This window comes from Neodiprion virginianus, chromosome 3, assembly GCF_021901495.1.
Source record: "Neodiprion virginianus isolate iyNeoVirg1 chromosome 3, iyNeoVirg1.1, whole genome shotgun sequence".
In the NCBI taxonomy this organism is placed as follows: domain Eukaryota; kingdom Metazoa; phylum Arthropoda; class Insecta; order Hymenoptera; family Diprionidae; genus Neodiprion; species Neodiprion virginianus.
This window is the reverse complement of record NC_060879.1, coordinates 34,037,783-34,060,071: the sequence shown is the minus strand read 5'-3', so window position 1 is coordinate 34,060,071 and position 22,289 is coordinate 34,037,783. Positions and strand designations below refer to the sequence as shown.

The following is a 22,289-nucleotide window of genomic DNA, read 5'->3' as shown; positions in this document are numbered from 1 at the left end:
CTCTGCGCCAGAGGAGATAAAACCCCCTTCGGGGTAATTAAGGGTTCACGACGAACGACACCGTCGAGGGTTGAGAAATTGTAAGTTAGATTGAACGTGACTCGGATGTACTCACGTGCTTCGGGTGTGGGTTGACGATTTTAGAGCTGCTGATGCCCGCCGCGTCTGTCACCTGTCGCACCTGAATATGTGTCTCAAGGTGCGGATGAGGGTCCGCCACTTCGCTATCACCTCCTCCTGCATCAGGTTGAAGCACATCGCTATCATGGCCATACCTGGAGCACAGAGATTGGAAAGAAACGGTGAAATTCGATCGGCAGACATCGATACGGGGGACTGAATTCAGGTACAACTATAAGCAGTGCTCGCACTTCTTGCTCATTGTTATTAATCGGGCGAAATTGAACGGGGCAATTCTTCTCGGGATTCGGCGCCGTGCGTTTTATTTTTTTACTTTTTCCTTCTCTTTGCCAAACGTATATATACCATGAAGCAGGCGATGAAAAGTAGTTTTCGACCGGCGAATGTATCATAGCAGAGTGTAGCGTTACGTGTTTATAGTTCCCCTCGTTTACAAACGGTCGGTCTTAAGCCACGATAAATAACGGCCAAGCTCGAGGTTTGAAAAACTATAGGTAAGTAAGCACTGCAGTGCGGGGGAATAAATTGGCTGGATAATTGAAATGCGAATTGGTTTACATCTGTGATGATATTCAAAGCGTATATGCGCCACGGGCGGAGGAGGTCTTGGAGAAATATTCATTGGGAATAGCGGAACACCGGCTGGAGGGAAGTGAAAGAAAAGAAAAATTATACCCTACGCGATACACTCGCGCGTGGTGAGTCATGCAATGCGTTTCGAAGTAGATATATCGAAAATTTATTAAGTGACTAGAGTTGGGGATGCCGGCGGTGAGCTTGCGCGAAAGAAAAACACCGGTGAAATTCAAAATCGATGAATTTCAATCCCGCACCAGGCCGAGCTTACTCGTCGGAATGCCAACCCCGTTTCCGCTATTAGTCTTCATCTCCGTCTTGAAACAAACGAGTTTTTTTCTATTCTTTTTCCGCCTCTCTCAGGCGATACGTTTTTCCGAAACATTTTCCACCCGCTTTGTTTCCCTTTGAGATCCGTTAATTAATTATTCGCGAGGGTCTGAAGAGAATCAATTTCTACTCACGTGCCTTTGTGGGTATAAATTTAACCGACGATTTGTGTAATCGAAAAAAAATTTTAGACGTGGGCGAGCCTTCGATCGCGTTCAATCTTGTTTCACAATCTAAGCGTGAATGTTTTTTTGCAAATAAGCTTTCAACGAACAACACACACAAGCAAAAAAGCTCACGAGAAATGCTTTGCGGATAAATTGCGCGGCGTTCACACCGTCTGCCGATGGTTGCATTCGCGACAAAATCCGTCGAGACGTTCGCGTATAGCGTGCATTTTCGCAACCGCTGCTGGGCGGTATTTGATTGAAAATCGAAAGAAGGCGAAGGGGAGGAAGGAAACACTTGCCACAAAACTCTTGCTGTCAACGCGAAGAAAAGTTTCCTTAATCCGCGCTGAACTACTTAATACAAATCTTATTTTCCGTCGAGTTCACCGGCGGAGTTCTTTATACTTAGCTACATCCTCGCCTGCGGAGTGCTTGAGAAAATTCTGATAAAAAGCCCAAAGCGTCGGACTAACGCTGACGAAGAAAAAAGAAATTGCGAAAGAAATCAGGGTCTACCTGCGCTCGGAAATTTGTTAGCACCTCGAATCACCGCATCGCAATTCCGTATTTCATGAGAAGAAAGCACTCTTATGGAAGAGGGAACGAAAATAGTTATCGAAATAACAAGATGTCAGTAGCGCGTAGAGCTTTTCAGATCCTCCGCACGGTTCAAGCCTTCATCACAACTGTTACCGCCCGGTGTGTGTTGGATCGAGCGTTCTCGATCAAAACCAACGATCAAAGACTCCGAGAACTAAGAAGGCTTCGTTATCGTTTTGTTTATAACCAAAAATCACCGTTCAGCTTTCGTACGATTATTCCCAATTCACCGACGCCAACTGTTCACACTTCATCGATCAATACGTCTTTCGAAATGTATACAGAATTGTCTCTACCCAAACGCCGGAATGATACACTTTTCTTCTCCGTCTTCTTCTTCTTCTTCTTTGCCGGAAAAGCAGCTCTACCTCTGATTAAATTTTTCTCATTCAGTGACCCGCTACGCGAGCAGCGGTGTTGATCGTTCGGAAATAAAATTCCAAAAATACGTTTCCGACTATTCTCAGATCTGCCTTTTTCCAAGACTTGCGTGTAATCGAATTTGGATTGCTTTCAGGGTCAGAGAATATTTCGCGGAGTTACGGTGCGAATACATCACGGCGTGAAAGGATAAAATAAAATAACAACTCACCCAGCATCAGATACAAGGAACAGAAGAGAAAGGAGAACTCGCTGATTCCCTTCGACGAATAAATTTCATCACTAGGTACGTAATCTCCGAAGCCAATGGTACTCAGCGATATGAAGCAAAAGTAGGAGGATTCCAAGAAGCCCCAGCCTTCCCACATCGAGAAGAGCATACCTCCGCCGCACACGTACCTTTAAAGAAAATTGAGGTTACTTGGTGGTAGAAAAGGGCAAGGGGGTGGGGGCCGAGGATACGGATAAGGATAATATCCTAGTGCTGGAAGTCACTCGGTCACGTTTTCCCGAATAAAACAATTGTCGAGTCAGGAAGACGTGTTAATGAAAGTACGTAATCTTCATCGATGCCAGCGACCCCCGATCGGCGACTCGGATTTCTTTACACTCCATAAAATCTGACCCTATTTTATTCTTCCTCTATCCCGAATAATCGTAGGCATGTATACTATACGAGCCATGGACAGGAGGGAGTTTTTCGATCCAGTTTATAAAGCATCCTTATCCTTAGGTGTATATACTTTTACCCTCAAGTATAAGCAACGCGACATGACGTCTTGTAGACTGAGATGCCGTCTTGATAAAACTTATTTAATAATATTCTTCGCTTTAGCATATACCGCGTGAGTCAGTCACCCCACAGAAATACAGATAATTAAAACCCAGATTAATATTTAATACATATATGTAAACACGTATTTTATATTTAAATCATTTTCATTCCTTATTTGGTTTTCTACTTAAGGTATGATGTTTGGAGCCAGAAAATGCAGTTTCTATTTTCCATACTTGTTTTTGAAGTCTATTTTATAATTATTAATAAATATTACTACAGATATTACCCTACAGATAATAATCCCACCCCCGCCCCTCGTTATATCGCTATTCTTACAAAATGTCTTCGAGCATCGCGCTGCACTAGCTGAATCGGAACTGATATTATACGAGGAAAAATATTTCCTATTGAGGTTTATCGTGGGTTCCATGCTGTGCCCTGATTCGTAAGATCTGCGCTGCAGGATTCTGATCCTGAATAAAGTTGGCGGGTGAAACGGAAGATGCGACTCAGGCACGAGGACTTCGCTTACTGTTTGATATTCCTAGCCGATCGATCGAGCGAATATCCTCTTGATGGGAAGGCTCGTCGTACTTGAGCAATTCTCTGGGTTTTTCGCCTGTTCTTAAGTCCGGAAGCAAGAAATGTAAGACGTGCTTCAATGAATGTCCATTAATAACGAACAACTTTCTGTTTTAGAGATGGATGAGGGCAGCCCGGCCTCTTTTCTTTTACGGCCGAGCCTAAAGGATCCCGGAAAATAAATTCGACGGTTGCCTGACGTGACTCCTGGGAAATTCGCCCGGGAAGTTTCTATTAACACCCTATAAACCTAAGTAACGGTAAACCCATTGTCAAATACGCTTAAAACCAAAACACACATGTCAGGCTATCCGCGGCGTGCTGTTCGATCGATGTTTCCTGATGTCGTGAAACGGAAAAAAAAAGAATCGTAAGTTGTAAAAACGGCTAAATGACGGATGTGACGAACGAATTGGCGCTTTCACAACGAACAAAATCAAACTCCGTTCGTAGCGTTTCCCAAAGGATTCTGTAACGACTTTCAAATTCATCGCGATAATTGAAATGGATATGACCACTTTGACAGATTTTATTTTCAACGGGATTTCAAACCCCGTTACCTGATATCGCTTGGGTATGTGAATGTAGATCGATCGATCATAGGGAGAAAAATCGGTAATGGAGAAATTTTATCGAAACCAACGTGTAACAATGACGTACAAACGTATCCTGCATTGCGTGAAAATAATCGACGACAAGTGGGAATGTTCATACACCCAGAACTCACCCAGCCATTATGGTGAGACACAAGGTGATCGGCACTGTCACGTTCTGCGGATCATAGCTACCTTCACTCTCCTCGTCACCCTCGTCATCGTCACCTGAGCTTCCCTGCTCGATACTGGATGTCTCGAGTTCCCCACCGTGTATTTTAACCATCTGTAAAATTGGGTGTGAGATTAATCAGGTGTGAATATCGATGCGGCAATTTCAATGCTGTAACTTTTTTCACAAGACTGGCCTCGGCATATATGAGAGAATGAATTTCAACTGTATCGAAGCTGTTCCTCCAAGGAGGCCATTATACACGTCCAAGTAAACAACCAATCTATCGACTAATCTAATCCACCTTGCAAAACGTCGGGGGAATTCTCTGCCGGAACTTGTACCGCCAGCTATATAGATTGCCTGATGCAATCAGCGCTAGAACAATCCTTTGGTGTCAAACTTGACCCCTGGGGACCGCGCCGATGTATATAGCCCGGCCAATTCCAAAACAGATATCTGCTCTATTCGTTGAATCGCGATCCGCCTCATTATCAATCCGCGCAGCAGCGTGATCCTCTAATCCGCTGACTCGAGGACGCCAGACAAAAAAAAAAAAAAACAAAAAAAGAAACAAAAATCTCGCAGAGGCTTACAGATTGAGAGGTGACTTAAAAGGATTCCGAAAAAGGTATAGAACACGCCAATCCTTGGTTCTTGCGTATTTTCCATCTGGTTAAACTACTCTGCATCTTTAACCTACAACCATGAGCTTGACGAAAAACTGACCGGCACCCAAGTCCTGATCTTGAGATGAAAAAATTTCCTCAAGTCGAGCTTGCGATGCTCGAAATTTCTCCTCATGTTTTGAACACTCTCGAGTCATGGGAGCGCAGAGTCTCCGCAGTGATAAATCCCGTTTGTTTAATATCTCTGTGAAAAGTTTGCCCCGTTAGCTCAGGAGAATCCGCTTTCGGCGCATTGAGAAGGAATCACGTTTCCTGAACGCTCGCGTTTATCTAGCAGCAAAGGAAACGTCTTATGAAATTCCATCGGGGCAATGGCTGTCCCTGCTACGGAACAACTTTGAACCTCCGACGCGCAATAACCTACCTGCCATTGGTCTCTGCCGGCGGGGGCAACGTTCGTTCTAGGAGGCGGCGGCTCGAAGCGGCGGGGCTTTCTTCGACACCTGTGATAAGAACATGATCCCGTAAAGCAAAGTTTAAGCTGAGCTCACGTATGGGAGTTGAACGAAATGCGAACAAGCTCAGAAATATAGATCGTCTGCGGATGATAACTCGGATTAGGGGTTCGTTATACTCTACCTGCAGAGACAGCAGCGTGCATAAGTCCACTTGAAACTCCTCGCCAGGATGTCGCCGATGTTGCTGAGGTAGAGAAGGAACAGCGGCATTCCGGCAATGGCGTAAATGATTGTTGCTACTTTGCCCCATGCGGTTCTTGGCGAAATGTTTCCGTAACCTGAAACCATACGGGGATGATGTAAGTGCGAGTTACGAGCTTAGTTTGAACCGTACAATTGAAGGAACTTGAGACGGTATACTTCGAGCTCATTGCCAGATACCACGTCGTCAAATATTGAACTCTTGTCTTGAGTGGAGAAAGTAATTGTCGCAATCCTGCAGGCGGAATCTCAAACACTGTCTCCAAACTAACGAACGAACCAAACCCGCACTCTGAATTCCGACCATTAAACAGTACTCTGCGAAATTTCGGAACCTGCCAAACATTGTCGTCGAAATGAGCATCGAGTACAGCTTCCCCTGCGATACGGCGTTTGATTGTCGCCAAACAGAAGCCGATACGTGAAAAACTGCTGAAACCCTCCTTCGTTGAGAGAAGAATGAAATAAAGTGGCGCGGTGACCGGGGAGGGGTTGAAAAAATAGGGTGGCGAGTTCGTGCAGGAACGCCACGGGGAGTTGGGATGGAGTATGGAGAGGAAAGGTGCAAAACCAATGCGATGAATCCCGCAAGAAATATCGGCGAGCCCCGATCGAACAGGGGGCGAGGAGGGTGAAGGAGGAAAAAACACATGCTCGCGGCGAAATGATTCGATTATAAATTACCACGCCCATGCTCGAAGTGGTTCCCAGGCAAACCTTCGGACTACAACCAAGTTTAGATTTTGGTTGCAAGCTCCAACAATTTTGCGAACCATGAATTTTTCGAGGGACTTTAGCTTGCTCCAATTTCGGACACATTCATTCGTCTCCCGGCATTCACTATATAAGGTCCGAGCTCTAACGTCTTACGGAAAGGATGATGGGACATGGATTACGAAAGTTTTCGAACGGCAACGGTCCGGCTTATGATGTTCGATTCTTTGCCCTTCAGATACCCTCGAGATAAGATCTCTGCTGGGTTCTTATCCCATCGCGATGACCCTAACGGTATACCCATCCTCGTGTGCATACCGGGTGTTTACTCTCGATGCGAGTGGTACGTATTGATGTTCCAATTCTTTTTTTTCTTTCGTCGTGAAACAAGTACAATTTTGAAATTATCGAGTAATCGCGGGTAAATGAAGGCAGCAAGACCAATGTCGTATCATCCGGCTTATCCTCCTGTGACCCAGAACCCAGAGACTTGGTCCAATTCCAGAGCCCAGGTTAATTCAATTTGCTAACTGGTGTCACTTAGCAGATAAGGACGTGTTCTCCGCTAATATATCCAGGTATATCTCGGGGCGGCGCAGAGGGAAAGGCGAAAAGGGAAACGGAGCACGCCAACAATGGACAACGGTTTCGCAAAAGTGGGACGCCCCTGATTTCGCGGCGAAGGGTACAAGAAGGGTTTGGGCGCGTCCCAAGGGGCCGCTACGCCGAAGGTCCAATCTGGATGAAAAGTAACACCATCGACTACTGTGACCTAACGTATCCCTCCCTCCGTGCATTCATCGCCCTTCTTCCACCGATCCGCCTTTCAACGCGATTTCGCACAATCCAAGGCTTGGGACAACTTCTGGTCAATTATTTCGAGCGTACTGATCGAGATTTCGAATAACGTCACGTCAAGTATGGCCATTCATCGCGCCCGAGTGTATCAGTCCATAGAAATCCGGCCATTTTGGCTATACGCAATGCTATTCGGAGCACCGAGTACCGATGATTCCGAGTTTTGTGTTGCTCAACATCGGCAGCGAAATTAAACAATGCCGTTCACCTGGGAGCACCCGGTATGTGAAAAATGAGTCATCAAATGCTTCCATTAGTACGAATTCGCGAAACCGGGTTTTTCCTTATCTTTAAACTCGTAATTTGTCTCGAAACAAATGTTACGGACCATTACCAAGTTAGATTATATCGTCGTCCTTAATTCGTTGCTGTTTAACTAGCAGCTTCCATTTAACAAGTTCGACGATACTTTACCCTTGATACACCCGTGAGAAAAATCGTTCGATTTTTGGGGAGACTGCAATAAGCTCGGCTGTCAACCGAACGACAAGTTTTACCGGTTGAGCACCACCGTGACACCTGCGCGTGTATTTTCAGGCACAAGTGCTGCCTAGTTTTCCAAGATGATTTTTTATACACCGTCAAAACGGGGAGCCGGTTTTCAAAGGCTTTGAGTATTTGCCGATGGATCAATGCGTTCCGCTAATAGCCCGAGAGCGAAATGGTGAGCGAAGCATACTGCTTACTACTTACGGCTTACTGGCGACGGGTTACTCGTTACTGCTTACGGTTACTTTTTTATATTATTTTTTTTTTTTACTTCGGGGATGATTAAGCCCGCATATAAAATTCAAGTAGCACCTGCACGGCAAATGAATGTTTGGTAAAAGCAGACGAGCATTCGAAATCCTTTCGTATAAGCCACGGATAAATCAGACGCATTGTAAATGTCAACACGCCCTGTCGATGCCCATGTTCAAACAGCGATGAATAATTCACAAATCTACAGGAAATGAGTCGCGATTATTTCTACGGGACGTGTTTTTCCAAGCGCAGCGCCTGCTGGTTTCCTTTTGATTTACGGGAATCCTCCGACCCCCGATGATCGGCAAGTCAATTTAATCGTGGATTTTTGTGAGGCTGGAATTATATGTATAGCTGATGCGAGCCTCTTATTCTGATTAAAGAGCGCTGTCACTCGCAGCAGAATCTCATTCCACGCTTCGCGTAATCGTCCTTTTAATCAGTGTATATACCTAGCGAGAAAAATATTACATACGTCGTGTTAAATAATTTCCTCGCTGTGCGCATCTACCAAACTGCGCACGACGGTGGTGTAATAAAACTGCGTTATTAAAAAATTCTCTCTCGAAGGTATAAACGGAGTCATTGAAAAATGCCCCCATTCAAGGTGGCGCTCTATATACATACATACTGCACCGTTAATAAATTTGAAAATATGTCGCCCCATCCTATTCTCTTTCCAAATTTTGGCCTCACAATATGGCAATCCGTCTCTCCCTCGCGTTCCCACTCCTACTCCTCCTCCTTCTCCTCTCTCTCTCTCTTTCCCTCTCTCTCTCTCTCTCCATAGCCGGGTCCTGGAGGTGACATCACAGCGGGTAACGGACGGGCTTAATTTACATCGTCGATACCACATGTTATTATCGATACAACGTCGAGCACAGCTGAGATCATTGGTCGGTTCAGAGGAGACGGATAATTTACAATTGGGTAAAACCGTACTACAAACGATGGATAAGGAGTAACTGTGACTGCGACATCGGGCAGCGCTTACAGCATAATGATAATCAAGCGGACTGGTTCCTGGTCGTGGAAAACAAGTCGAATCGTAGAAAAGTGGTACGAGGCCCAGACGCTTTCACCTCGCTCGCGATTTTGCCGAGCGTCGATCCGCCCGCAGGTGATACCTCGTGTTTTCCATGGGCAAATACGCACCCCGTGAAGACAACGCGAGCAGCACCGTTTATTTAGAGTTAGATAGGGAAATGAGATAGGAAGGGTACGAAGGTGGCTGGAGTAGAGAGGCGACACGAGGCGTTAGAGGGCTGGCCATTTTCGCAAACGCTTCTCAGAGCGAAATTTTTCCTTACCAGGGGAAAATTGCTTTTCTTCGCACGCGGCGCGAAGAAGCAGGCGAGGACGCTTCCGCATCGCGTCTTGAACATGGCGTTGAAAATAGGGCAACGAGCGGCGTCGAGAACGCTTGCGACGACGGGTATTCATATTCACGAGAAATAATGCTCGCATTATCCGTCACGCGACGTTGTTGCAACCCCTGACACTCGTCGAGATATCACTATCCGCGCTCTCTACCAGCTCTTGGATTCCGCACGTGATATCGCGTAGCGTAATACAGGTGAGCGATACGAAAGGCGCGATTTCACCTCTGCGGGAAAAAGGATCTATCAAGAATCGCGCGGAGTTTGATATCCGAATTGTCTGTCCGACGCGACGCTGTTTGTTCGGATAAACTTTGAGATCTCGACGGGACGTCAAGGAGCGAGGGAGTCGAAGCGAGCACATCCCTCCGAGCGTGACGCAATGGTAAAAAATCATTTCTACCGGAGCCGAATTTGCCGGGAAATTGAATCCCGCGGTGTACTTTTTACGCCAATCGACGTCGTCCTACAAGCTGCAGAATTCGATCCTTCTCGAGACATCCTGAGACATAAATGATTCGTTGATCACGTACGCGGTTCGCGAGATAAGCTGACGAGAGCTGCGCGAGAGTCGGTCTAACACCCGCCCCGAGTGACGGTAATAACCCCGTGCCTCGGCTCTTCTTCTGGGGGACAGGTGGGTAGGTTGACTTCATCCCTCTCCGGTACTCGCCTAGTGTGCTTTCCACGGAATAGGGCAGAGCAGGAAAGATGGCTCGCGGGCTCGATGGCATACGTAAGTAACCCTATCATTCTTTCATCCCCTTACGCAGGCGTGCCCACCTTCCAACCCCCGTCTCATTGAGCTCGGTGTCTATCCCGGTCTTGCACGTTCACAAAATATGCAAAGGAGGAAAGAGCGAGGTGAAATGGAATTTCTGCGTGCTAGGCAAACAATGTCAGGATTGGAATTGGTGGCTCCTTGCTTTCCGTCTGGCGTTAGGGGCTTGGTCACCTTGGTGTACGCGATGAAACGGTTGTGGCGATATTCGCCAAGTGTAATCGAAGGTCGTGACCGCAACCGGCTTTAAACAGAAGTGCTTCGAGACACTGTCGCATCCTCAACCAATGAAGTGTAGTGCCAAGTATTCGAGTATTCAAACTTCCGTCGTGTTCTTTCTCAAAACTAATTCAACGTCGGATTTTAGTCGTGAATTGGACAGTCGAAAACGTAAAGAGTCGAATCGAGGAACGCGGTGCTTTGTCAAGGTGAGGGTCAACGGTGCATCTACCACGTCGATCCGATTTTCCGAGAGGAAGGAAAGGCAAGCGACGTGCTACTTTCTACATCGGGTACTGTATTATTCTTCGATCGGGGAAATCCCCGAGTGCTTCCGCGGAACTCCTCCCCGCCTCAATTCCCCTAATCCCATTGTCATACGTAACCGAGTCCCTGGTGCCGGGAGTGTCAAGGGATCCGGCAGTTTTACGGATAACTCAAGCCGGGCACTTGCAATGCGGGACTTGAACTCGAGCGAGGAAGTAGAGGAGCAAACTGCAGCGAACCAGCCAACCAACGAGCCGGCGAGCACGCGTCTAGCCATGCTCTCATTACGAGCTTCATTAAAATGCACAGCCCTCTACTGTCCTCGTGCTACCTGGTGCTGGGTGTCTCTGTTACGTCCGGGTTGTTCCGAGGGAAGACCGTTCGCGAATTCCTCGACACGAAGCCGCCGCCACGCCGGGGCTGATGGAACTCGGGATGGACCCGAAGCGCCGACAAAGCTTCGAATACGTGACGAAATTTTATCAACTCAAATGTATGAGAAGAGTTCTCGCGACGTTGGAAAAATGAATTACGCCGGAGGGGCGAGGAAGAATTCAATCGCCCTGTGATGAGTGCCACTTTGCCGATGCCAGCTCAATTTTTACTATTTTATGCGCCGCTTGTCCTCCTTCCAAGACGGCCCGACGGCCCCAAACGAGATATTGAAGAAGATGCTGGGGAGCCCTGAGTGCCAATTAACAGTACATAATTCAATCATTTCCCACTCTTTCCAATAACACCCGATAGAATCGAACCCGGCGATAGCTGTAGCGTCGATTCTGAGATAAATTATATCGCAGTATTGCCATTTCTTCGGGTAACTGCAAATTATTATCAATTACATTCCAATTATGGATACGAGTATCGAGAAATTGACCGCCTCCCTCCGGGTGTAATACACTTTTGAATAACTGGTAATTGGCCCGGTTTCACGCCCCGAGCCGTTGATCGAGCCCTCCGATATCTTCGGGGAATACAGTAGAGGGTTTCGAACAAGATTGCAGGTTTGATTTTTAGTCGCATTTTATCGTTTTAAAAGTTTACGAGCACAGCAAGGGGAGGGTAGAATGCGAAATTGGTTCTGAAGCGCACGAGACGCAAGATAATCGGGATCGCTAACTCGTATCTGGTTAAACCGAGAGAAAAAAAAAAAACAGTGCAAGAGAAGAAAATAATAATGAAAAAATCCTGGAGCATGACTGCTCGGGAGTTTTATAAGGATTGTATTCGCGGTAAAAGAGATGAGGAGGAGGAGAGGAGTCAAGACAGGAGAAAAGCGAGGAATGAAAAACTAAAATGCCTTGTGACATGTAAGGGCAGCGTAGGTGGTGAACCTTTTACAATAACGGGGCGACACGGTCGGTCCTCGAAAGCTCGAAGCTTTCGCCGGAGGCGACGCGACGGTACGTCACGCGTTACAACCCTGACATTTTTTCGCATCTCATAAATGACGAAATATTTGAAAAATTCGTCCGATCTGACCGTCGTTAGAATTCTTTTACGTTTGCCGGTATAACGCGACAGAAACGCGCAGCAGCTGCTTGCCGGGATTTTGATTCTTCGCGATTTTGAGGGTTGATCAGGGGTTCTCGGCGAACCGCGACTCCGATTTGTCGCGGCGAGTGCAGCGATACAAAAGCAAGTCGATACGCGTTGCGAAAAGTTCGCGGAATGAAAAACGGCACGAAACGAGTCGGGCAGCAATCGAATCTAATAAATCGAAGAGTGCTTCGCCCAGCCGGAGTCTGCAGGATATTATTTGCGAGGATGTAAATATCGCCTTGGTAGACGGCAAATGGAATATTGACTGGTGTTATGCATCGCGTCGGTGGGTATTATTGGGTGAGCGTATACACACCCGCCTAACTTCACCTTGATCGAGATTGCCCCGGGGCAGGAATACACAACCCCCGGGCTCAGGGTGGCGATATTTTCCACTCGGTGATCGTTCGGCGCCCTCCTTCAGTTCCGCGCGCTTTATTCGAGTACTTGAGAGCAGCAGGCGATCGAGTAAAGCGCTACCATCCCCGAGCACCACTGCGCGAAACTTATTCAATAATGTTACTTCCTGGTGGGAATACGTAAACGAGTAATAATCCCGGGCTGATTGGACGGCCCGGCAGATCGCTTCCCCTCCTTTCCCACGTTGCGTCTCAATTTTTACCTCGTTTCGATTATCACTCAGATACACCCCGTTTGATAATTGCTTGCACCCCAAGTCGATCGATTTCAACCCTCTGGCGGAGGTAAAAAAATTGGTTCCAACGGTTCGAGCGGAAAAAAAAAGATCTCGTATCCACCCCCAGCAATATCTGCGTCAGCAAGGTGCTTTTCCTTTCAAAGACAGATTACTCCACTTGAATATGATAGCCTTGATTGTTCAGCTGAAAAATCCCTTGATCAATTGTTGATACAACTTTTATGAGTAGAAAAACATTTTCGTGTATTCAGTATTCGACATCTTTTCTCGGCAACTATTCCAGCGTCTTTTTTATGGATGTAAAGTACAGAAAATTCGATTAGCTTGCGAACAAAACTGGTTTATTCTGAAAAATGAGTCCTGCCGTTAACAAACGTTGAATAATAATCGAAAGCTGTACTGATTGGGTGAAATTGGCAGAGGTCGTTTACAAGCAAAGACGCGCCTGAAGCCCCGTTACAGCTTTGTTTCCTATGACGCAGTCTAACCGACGAGTCTTCAGCTTATAAACACCGTTTTCAATGGGAAGCGATGCTCACGGTCGGTATAACGGCTGCAAAGCTTGACGGAGGAAATAAACGGCTCATTTTACACTGTGCCTCCGATGGTACGTACGAGCCCCCTTATAATCATGGGGTTGTTCGAGCGATGGGGAAGACGGTTGACGGCCTGTTCAATGCTCTCTTAGCTCGCGAGCAATCGGCCGAAAAGATAAGCGCATGGTGGTAAGATTTTTACGCGTCGTAGGAATGAAACGTTTATTAGCAAACGGATATGGTCCGAGCCGCGTTAGTCGTTGGTAAACTACTTTGTCGGAGAGGGTTAATACTTTATGGCTGTCCGTATAACAGTGTACACCTCGGCCTGGCTGATCTGGCGCGTTAGAAGGACGAGCTCGGCCATGCGACGATGATGACGGGATATCGGAGAGTCGTATAACTTTAATTAAATTTCAAATAATATCCGATAAAGTGGAAAGTAAGAAATTTCATGTTGCAGCGATCACGTATCGCCTCGCAAGACATAAACTTCCCCTCACCCCACGTCGAGCGATCATAACCCCCCTTCTTACGTCACACTTGACACTCGATTTAATCGCATATAATGTTCGCGAACTGCAAGTGAGCTCATATTACCGAGAGCCTCGCCTCTCCGAAGAGGTTAAAGTTATTGCCAAGAGCTGCGGGAGGATGGTCTCGCGATTTTTTAATCAAAATCTGCACTCCTCGTACAGCGAATCCTCGTTTTTCACAAACGATTTAATTCCAGTGTCTACATTTATGCTGTTATTATTCACCGGGCGAGGATTTACTGCAAGAATGGTATAAATAAAGCGGATTTTAGGAACGAACAACCTTTCCATCCTCGTTCGTGATATTTCAACTCGGTAAATAAACACCGCCGAGCAATGCTTGATGGTAAATTTATGTATGTATGTATCTATGTATGTATGAGTCTGCGTGCTCAGCGAGGATAAAGAGAGAAGGAAAGAGAAAGTGGTTAATGATGCAATTGATTTCGCACTTGCAAGTTTAATTTTCATTTCAACGTGACGGTAAGTTATCACCGAGTGCAATCCCACGTGAAATACAACTCCTTGAATCTCCGACGTGCCGTATCACCTATGGCGTTATGTAAAATCAATCGATGCTAATCCGAATTTCTGCGCCGAGCTGATGGTTTTATCTTCCAAATTCGCGAAACGAGGATGCGTGATTTTTTAATCATTTTCCGAGTACGGGGCGGGGAAAGAGAGGCCCCCAGCAATGAAAACGTGAAATATCTCAATTTTGAAATACTTACCAACGTCTCATTTTTGGTTAAAAATTTTTATCACCGATTTACTAACTTACAGTTCTTGAAATGCTCCATTTTGTCAAGATGGAGGGCTGGCGACTAACTTCAAATTTTTTACACGTATCTTTTATAATTTATTCAAAACGTGGCATAGAATTTTTGCGAAATGATTGCCTAATTGTTTTTAATAAGTTATTTAACGATCAACTTTTTTGAGCCAAAAATGTCGGGAACTGTACAGAACGCAATAATTTTTTATTTTTTTTTTTAAATATAATTCCTCACGTTATCACTGGATAAGAACATTTTTAGTTTTTTTTCTTTCACGCAAAACTGGACCACGAAAAAATGAGATCCATCAGCGCGTGTGACGGAAGAAGAGCTTCAGGAGACAACGTATAACTCGTTTATTTTTCGCAAATTTGTCGAAAGATAGTTAAAATTCTATATTACTTACCATAGAAAGGCAAATCTCAAAATTCTTTTCAAATTTTGATAAAGAAATCCTAGAAATTGAGGTAAAGAAACAAATACTCACACTAGAATCCCCCCTTGATACCGATTTTAATTAAATTCAAAGAGTGTCGACACCGTTTCCTTTCTTTTCCGGGTAAATCGTATTATACTCCTTCTCTCCGAGTTTCGCCAGCTTATTCCGGGCGACGGTGCAACGGTCAATCAATGGCCGTCTAACCCCGGTTCAGAATCCAGCGTCGAAAGAGGTTTGATTTCTTCGAGGAAAACGTACAGGTGGCCATGCCAGCCGGACCTGCAGAATCCATGCCGTATTATTGAAACGGGTGGGATTTATGCATACGACCTGTCCCCGTAGTTATCATATATCTCCAGGAACGAAGTCCTGCGGGATCGGCCCGGTAATCCTATAGATCGCTTTCCGGGGCCTCCCGGAGAAACTTCCATGGGCGTAGGCCAAGTCGTAGAATATATCCCTGCTATATCGAGAAGCTCCCCAATGTTCCCCGATTCGGATCGACTCTCCTCTCCCCCAGGGGGTCGCCTTCTTCGACGTTGCATAAAGTGTTCGACCGACGATTAAGACCTCCTTCGAGCGAAATGTTTAAGAGCAGAACACGGCGGTGATTGCGGACGAGAAATTAGCACGGAGAGCGGAATTTTCACGAAAAGTATAACAAGAATCGCAGCCGCTTACGCTGCTGCTGCCGCTGCCGAGGAATTCCAACTCAGCAGTAATTAATCCGCGCGGAAATATCCGGCTGACGAATTTACCGCAATGAAGAGTCAATTTATAGCCGAAATATTATTGGCTGTCGGAGCTACGGAGGGAGACGAATCTCCGTTGTGAAATTCAAAGTGACTCAACTTCCATCGCCGGATGAGACGTTGACGGGACATGTACCGGATTTAATTTCTCCGTCTTGAAACGCCTCGATATCCGCGTCAACCTTGGCAGGACGTCCCTGCATCCTGATTAATTCCCCACACGCGCAGTGAGATAGTGTAAAAATTTCTCGCCCGATGCAGCAGCGAACGTTTTCTGGTCAGTTTGCAAATTTCGAGGGGCAAGGCTACGCTGCTGCTGCTGCTGCTGCGTTGATGGTTTCGTTGGTTCTTTCATAGCGTGCTGTATTGAAAAAATATGGTAACACGTACCCGTAAGGGAAGGGGGCGGGGTTAAAAGAAGAAAGGGAGGTGAGACCGAATCTGCGAGTAAACGGTGCCCCGAACGAAGCCGCATGACGAAATCCCCGGAAATATTCGAACGAGCGGAAAGCCTGAGCCATTTTCGAAATGGACAGCAAATGTCGTCGAGGCGGTGAATGACTTCGGCTGCTTCTTTGGATCGGCTGAATTATAGCCGTGCTCGTCCCTCCGAGCCATGCATTACGGACAACGCAAATCTGGACCCGATGATGGCCGGGATTTATCGGGCAAACAGGACAATCGCAATTTCGTGTTGAAAGTTTTTCACTCTCCTTCCCTTCGCTTTCTCGCTCTGTTTGCGTTGATATTCCGTATCGCAAACAGTGCTAATACGACGTGAGACGATTTTTCATCTTTATCGAGCTGTTGCTTTACGGGTATTCGTGTGATTTCAATTGCACGGTATACAAAGAATCGTGTTTGCGAGTGAAGGGAATTTCTGGGGTAATATTTGCAGATACACGCGGGAACGGCAACTTATTTCTTGGAGTGAGTTGTACGGGAACTTTACTTTTCAACTATGTTTTTACCCCCGCCGTTTACACGAGAAGAGAAATTTGTACCGGGAAAAACCGAATCATCGCCTCACGCAGCCGCGATCCTACGATTTCAAACCGAATATCTAGCGGCGAGGGTATCAAGAAATTGTTTTAATAAATAAACGAACGAATAATATACGCGAAATGAAAAGAAATCCTATATAAAATGAGACGTATAACAATAACGAAAAGAAAGTGAAGCATGAATCGAAATAACGCTGCAAGCTGCGGGAGAACAACTTTTGAAATCGAAGCTAAGCAACGGCGGAACGTGAGTTCAAAAAGAACAAAAAAAAAAAAAAACCCACAGTAATCCGAAAACTCGCGAATGGTTTCGTGATGTTTCCCATTGCGCGATGCGGGATCGATCGTATGTCGTAAAAAAACTGCCGAGTCTTGCTCACCGCGAGAAAATAATTACATGCGAGTAGAAATTTTACTAATTAGACAATACTTGGGCGATACGTTACAGGCGATGTCGTACCCGGAACATCGCACCTCTTCCTCTATCTACAAACATATATTATACGTACGTATATCTCTTTCTACAGTGAAGCCTGGGGGAAAGTACGATAGGTTTTTGTTTCATTGCGGGTACCATTTCCGTTGCGGTATCTGCACGCGAGTGAATAACCGAGTTTCGCATCTCCTACCTGTGCAACGCGATAATATACCTGATATACGCGTATACGCACCCATGCGCATTATACACACGACATACATATATGTATGGGGAGGGCGGATGAGCATGGTGGTGGGGGGAGGACGACGAGGACGAGGATACACCGGCGCAGACACAGCTAAGTTATTCAATTTCACGAGCTCCTCTGACTTCTTTTGTAGTCATCACCAAGCCCCGAAGGCCCGCCGTTGTCGGCGGCGCGTGACGTCACGTCCGACACGGAAACTGGGACGCAACTTCGTCGCGGAGCAATTGTTTCAGCTCCACGGAAGAGTGGCGCAACCCCCGCTGACCGTCTCTCGACACCCTGAATAGGGGTGGAACTTGAAAACGCCTCCCTGATACTCGCCTCGCTTCGTGTCCCCAAACTGACCTATGCTTACCAACCCCTCGACCCCACTATCGCCCCTCAAGTGTTTGTCACCCCGGCGGCGTTTTCATCCCTTCCGAAACAATTAAATAACGCAAAAATGGACTCTCCAAGTCTCGATGGATCTGTGTAACAAATTTCGTATTGGGAATGGCGATTGTGAAAATTGATCAGATTGTTCCCTGTTCCTCCGATTCTAGTCTTATTTAAAATAAAAACAAAGTAAAAATACGATTTGAACAATCGAGGAAAATTTATAGAAATTGATCGTATCTAAATAAGTAACAATCAATTATAATAAATTAAAAATTAAAGGTCACGTGCTGAATTAAAAGAAAATTCACGTGAAAAATTCTAAAAATTATGAATTTTTTCGAAATTTGAGCTGCCAGCGTTTTGCAACCATAAACCGAGGGATGTTTAAAAATATTGTGTCTTATTTATATTGAATAGTTGGTTATTTTTCCAAATTCAATTCAAATACGCTGCAAAAATTTGAAAACTATGATACAGCCTGCTACAACCACTGCAAAATTGCTATCGCGTCGAAGGAGAAGGTAACGTTCAGTTTCACGGCATCGCGGCTTGAGCTCATTTTATCGCGCTATCCGTGGTTCGAGTACATACGTACAGCACCGTCCATACCCTAAAGTTCTGAGGATTATGTTTCCACCGAGTTGCCTCCTGAGCAGCGCGAACTTTGCTCAGGTTCAGTTTGCCAAGTATTTTTTTTTTTTTTCGCAGCGCTGCGAACTCGCAAAGACCGGTATAAGGCGGTATACCTTTATGGACACAGCCGTTTTCTCGTGGAATTACCCATGTATAGTACGTGATACGCCGAGACTCTTGAACCTTTGGTCGATCTTTATGAATTTCCATGCACAAGCAGTGCGGAGCATTTGTGTCTTACACAGGCGATGTCAGGATGCGTATAAAGTGAAATGGAAACGTTGTCGGTACGGTCACTTGCATAGTTCTGTGATGAAAAGGATTCCGCACTGTAAAATATAACAAGAGGAATGACGTATTTACAGAGATTAGATTTAGGGGATTTTTGGCGAAAACCGAATATTGACGACCTCCTTTAACTAGCCTTGTAGCGTAGTAAGTATTTAGAGTGCGTTGTGCTTACGGCATGCAAACGTTACTCGTACCCTTCGCTAAAACCCGCAACGATTTCTAGGTGTGGAAGGTATCCCCTTGAAATCGGCTTACGATCAGAGGCAAGCTCGACTCGTTGATCACCGGATCGTGTTAAATATACCGTGTACACAGCCCGTAAGTTGATTAGTAATTGGACTTGATAGCAGCAAAGCTTTTATGCTGAACAGTAAGTACAGAGAAACCTGTGAACTCGCACGCTGCAAAGTGTTTCAAGTTGTCACCGAGGCTAGCCGGCAGCGCCAGCTTTTCCACTTTTTAAAGCCCCGGGGAAGAGTGTTTGTCACGCAGTTTAGTTCTACGATATGCAAGAATTTTTTATCTCAGTTCACCATGGGTGAAAATAAGTATAAGTGAATAACAAAAGCGTTTTAAAACCGTGCGCAAGCTTTGTAATATACGGAGAAAAACGTGCGCTTAATGATTAGAAACGGCATTTCAACAATTTTTTCAGCGGAATGTCAGTTTGTTCAAATATATAAAATGGGTCGGCATGCGAGCAAAGAGAATGTTACGTTTTCACTGATTTTGAATCATCAGTAAAACAATATGAAAAATGTTCGGTACTAGTATAGCTTTAACGAACTGTATCTTCATCTTCGTTATGTCCCATGAAAATTTCGTATTTCCATTCTTCTGTTTCTCAGAGTTCTTGACATCCCGTGACTTCACAAGCCATCTCAAATATCTCTGTATATTAAGTAAGATCCAGCAAGATAGAACAAAAGTGAAGCAGAAATTCTTCGAAGCAGGTATCTCTTCAAAACAGTGAAACACTGGCGAAATTTTGTTCGACTAGCACAGATTATGGTTCTATAGCGTAAACATACATTCTTGAGGAAGCATCTGCTTGTAAATATGTGTAAACGGTAATTCGTGAGTCACACAATATTTCAGAATCTGTTCGCAGATGCCGAGGAGTGAAAGAATGTTGGGAAGCTCGCCTCCGTACCTCCCTCCCTCTCTCTCTCTCGCTTTCTCTTTGTCGGACGTAAGATACGACAAAATGTTTTCCAATCCTCTCCCAACAATCGTGGTTCAGTCTCATATGATTTCCAGGGAGAGAAGAGCGAATATAAGGAGAGAAATGGGCCGATAGATGGTGGAATGGAAACAGGATGAGGATACTTTGTAAATATCGAAAAACGCCCGACGGTGTTGTTGGATGCGGCGGCGACGAATCGATATATCGAGCGTAGCACTCGAAACCGACCGATTTATCCTTTCTGTTTACCAAAGCGTCGCAATATCCATCAGATGCTCGTAGAATGCAAAGTAAGTTGGAGCTGGGTGTTCGCCGGTAGGGCTCAATATCAAGTGCAAAAATCGCTGATGTGAGGTTCGACGTTTTCGAAACAACGGCTTCGCGAGGGCCTGTTATCTTATGAATTTACCTTACAGCCGTTCGCCTCGCGCTTACAGGATTTCGAAGCAATGCCATATTGTACTTGACTTGAATTCGGCTGAACGTGGAAAAGCTTTCGATGTCGCCTGTCGCCAGCAGCGCCGTAGACAGGAAAACAAAAACTACGCAGCAAGCCTCGATATTCCACAATTTCGTCTAGCAAGTTTTGCTTCACCCTCAGGGTGACCTTTTCGCGTAACCTTTGCGCTCTCGAGTCGTCATTTTTTTACCTATATCCGAAATATTAAAGTAATTAGCAAACGTGGTATATACTTCGTAGGATATCCCAAGAGAAATATATATATATATATATAAGCGTCCGTTATTGACAGTGAGAAAGTTCGACGAGAAAAACTGCTCCATCTGGCGGCGACGCGAGAGACAAAGTTTTTGCCAGATTTTTGCGAGCGGTTGTGAGATGGCGAAGAAAAAAGTCTACCCTTGTATTGCACAAGTAAACAAAATCATCATCAAAGGCGTCAAAGACTCTCCGATATACTTGTAAATCAGTGAAAAATTCTCTTCTACAAACTTCTTAATTCCATGAGCTTGATAAGCTTTCGCAAAATTCAGACGTTAATAAATCGCAAGACATTTGACGTGTATGGTTTTTTTAGAAAAAGGATCAAAGCAGCTGACAAGCCGTTCGCTGATGCTCGGCCTTCACTCGGCACACTTTTTACGCATAAGACTCGGTATTATACGTCAGATCGAAATTTTTCAATTCACCAAGGGAGCAAGCAGCCGGCTAACTATGCACGAGAACTTTATCCGTCGGGTACTTTGATCCGAACCTTTTCTGCTTCGCACCATTCCAATTTGGCAGCTTTAATATCTGCCAAGTTTAGCGCTTGAATTCGGAGTGTGAAATCAACGGCAGTGTTCATATCTATTATATACTTCAATGTTGCGTCGATTCTTTTTCTTTGACATATACAATTGGATTAGCCGAGCAGATGAAAGTTTACGAGACAAGACGTGGATAACACGACGGGGGAAGATTAATTCATATATTAGGAAACTGGGTGACGTAATATTCGAATCGACCATGAACGTAAATAAAATCTAATTCAGATTTTGGTAGCGTTTCAAGCGAGGGAAGTTTCGAACAGGTTTAATTAAGTCGTGGCTAATGAAAGCCTTTATAGCTTCTATATTAAAAGGCGAGCCAACTCCTTACAGTCCCGCTGGTAAGGCAATTTGGCTAGAGCACTAACTGCGAGATTTTTGTTCAATCATAATTTCATTAGCCGTGGCTAATTTGCAATAGCAGGAGCTCATTTTTGTCTCTTTGTGACGTTAATCATTTGACAGATCCGTAATATAAACGCCTCGCAAATTGAATGTGAGGTCCTCTCAAGACCTCACTCAAGGAAAACATTTCGGGAATATGTCCTCTCTGTCCAGTATCACGGGAGATAGAAACAGTGCTCGACAAAAGATTGAAGTTGACAAATCATCGCGAAAATATTAACCATTAGCACAACCGTGAGGACAAAGTTCGAAGAGATCTTTATTTACGCTCATGCTGTATCATTATATATATTCAGTTTTCGAGATGTAGCAAAATTACGCAACACTAATCTCTAATCACCGTGTCCCAGGATTTACCTCCATTCGCCTTCGTTAATCTGCAAGGTATTTTGCGGTATACATATTTTTCTCAAAGTAATTCTATCCGAGAAAATCTTTCATCAATATTTATACGAGGTCCGCAAGTCTGACTTCGATTAAGACACAATCCTTCTACCCGACTGTCCTTTTAATAAATTCACCAACTTACCCTGGGGTGGTCTCACTTGATTACAGCCCCGCGGCC

General features: G+C 45.2%; 1 protein-coding gene across 1 annotated transcript in view; it reads right to left on the bottom strand.

Annotated features, from left to right (window-relative positions):
- Positions 1 to 22,289, bottom strand: part of LOC124299943 (potassium channel subfamily K member 16) — a 99,366-nt gene that overhangs the window by 38,139 nt on the left and 38,938 nt on the right. Inside the window, exons 4-8 of the mRNA XM_046753419.1 lie at positions 5,592 to 5,748; positions 5,377 to 5,455; positions 4,286 to 4,437; positions 2,410 to 2,597; positions 116 to 275 (exon numbers count right to left, since the gene is read on the bottom strand). Of these exons, the coding sequence (XP_046609375.1) occupies positions 169 to 275; positions 2,410 to 2,597; positions 4,286 to 4,437; positions 5,377 to 5,455; positions 5,592 to 5,748 (683 nt within the window). The 3' untranslated portion in view covers positions 116 to 168. The remainder of the gene's footprint in view (positions 1 to 115; positions 276 to 2,409; positions 2,598 to 4,285; positions 4,438 to 5,376; positions 5,456 to 5,591; positions 5,749 to 22,289) is intronic.